Consider the following 246-nt stretch of genomic DNA (forward strand, 5'->3'; position numbering starts at 1 on the left):
CCCTGCTCCGCGCCGCCATCTGCACCCGCATCCGCATCCCGTCCGGGGGCCCCCGGCCCGCGCCTCCTCCCTGTCCCTCCGCGGCGGCACCTTGGCATCGTACAGCACTCGCGCCTTGGTGGGGTCAGGCTCGAAGCACAGCACTTTCTCCCCTGAGTGGAATTTAAATTTCATGCCCTCACTCGCGCTCATTTGCTCATCGTGGCGGAGGGCGAGGCTCCGGGGCGGGCGGGGCGCGCGCCGTGG

The 246-nt window shown here is 70.3% G+C and overlaps 1 protein-coding gene across 1 annotated transcript in view; it reads right to left on the bottom strand.

Annotated features, from left to right (window-relative positions):
- The window catches only part of MSL3 (MSL complex subunit 3), a 15,014-nt gene extending 14,774 nt beyond the window's left edge, over positions 1-240 (bottom strand). The window contains exon 1 of the mRNA XM_006906034.2: positions 91-240. Coding sequence (XP_006906096.1) covers positions 91-192 — 102 coding nt within the window. The 5' untranslated portion in view covers positions 193-240. The remainder of the gene's footprint in view (positions 1-90) is intronic.
- Positions 241-246: the final 6 nt, after the last annotated feature.

Source organism: Pteropus alecto, unplaced genomic scaffold (genome assembly GCF_000325575.1).
Source record: "Pteropus alecto unplaced genomic scaffold, ASM32557v1 scaffold511, whole genome shotgun sequence".
Taxonomy (NCBI): domain Eukaryota; kingdom Metazoa; phylum Chordata; class Mammalia; order Chiroptera; family Pteropodidae; genus Pteropus; species Pteropus alecto.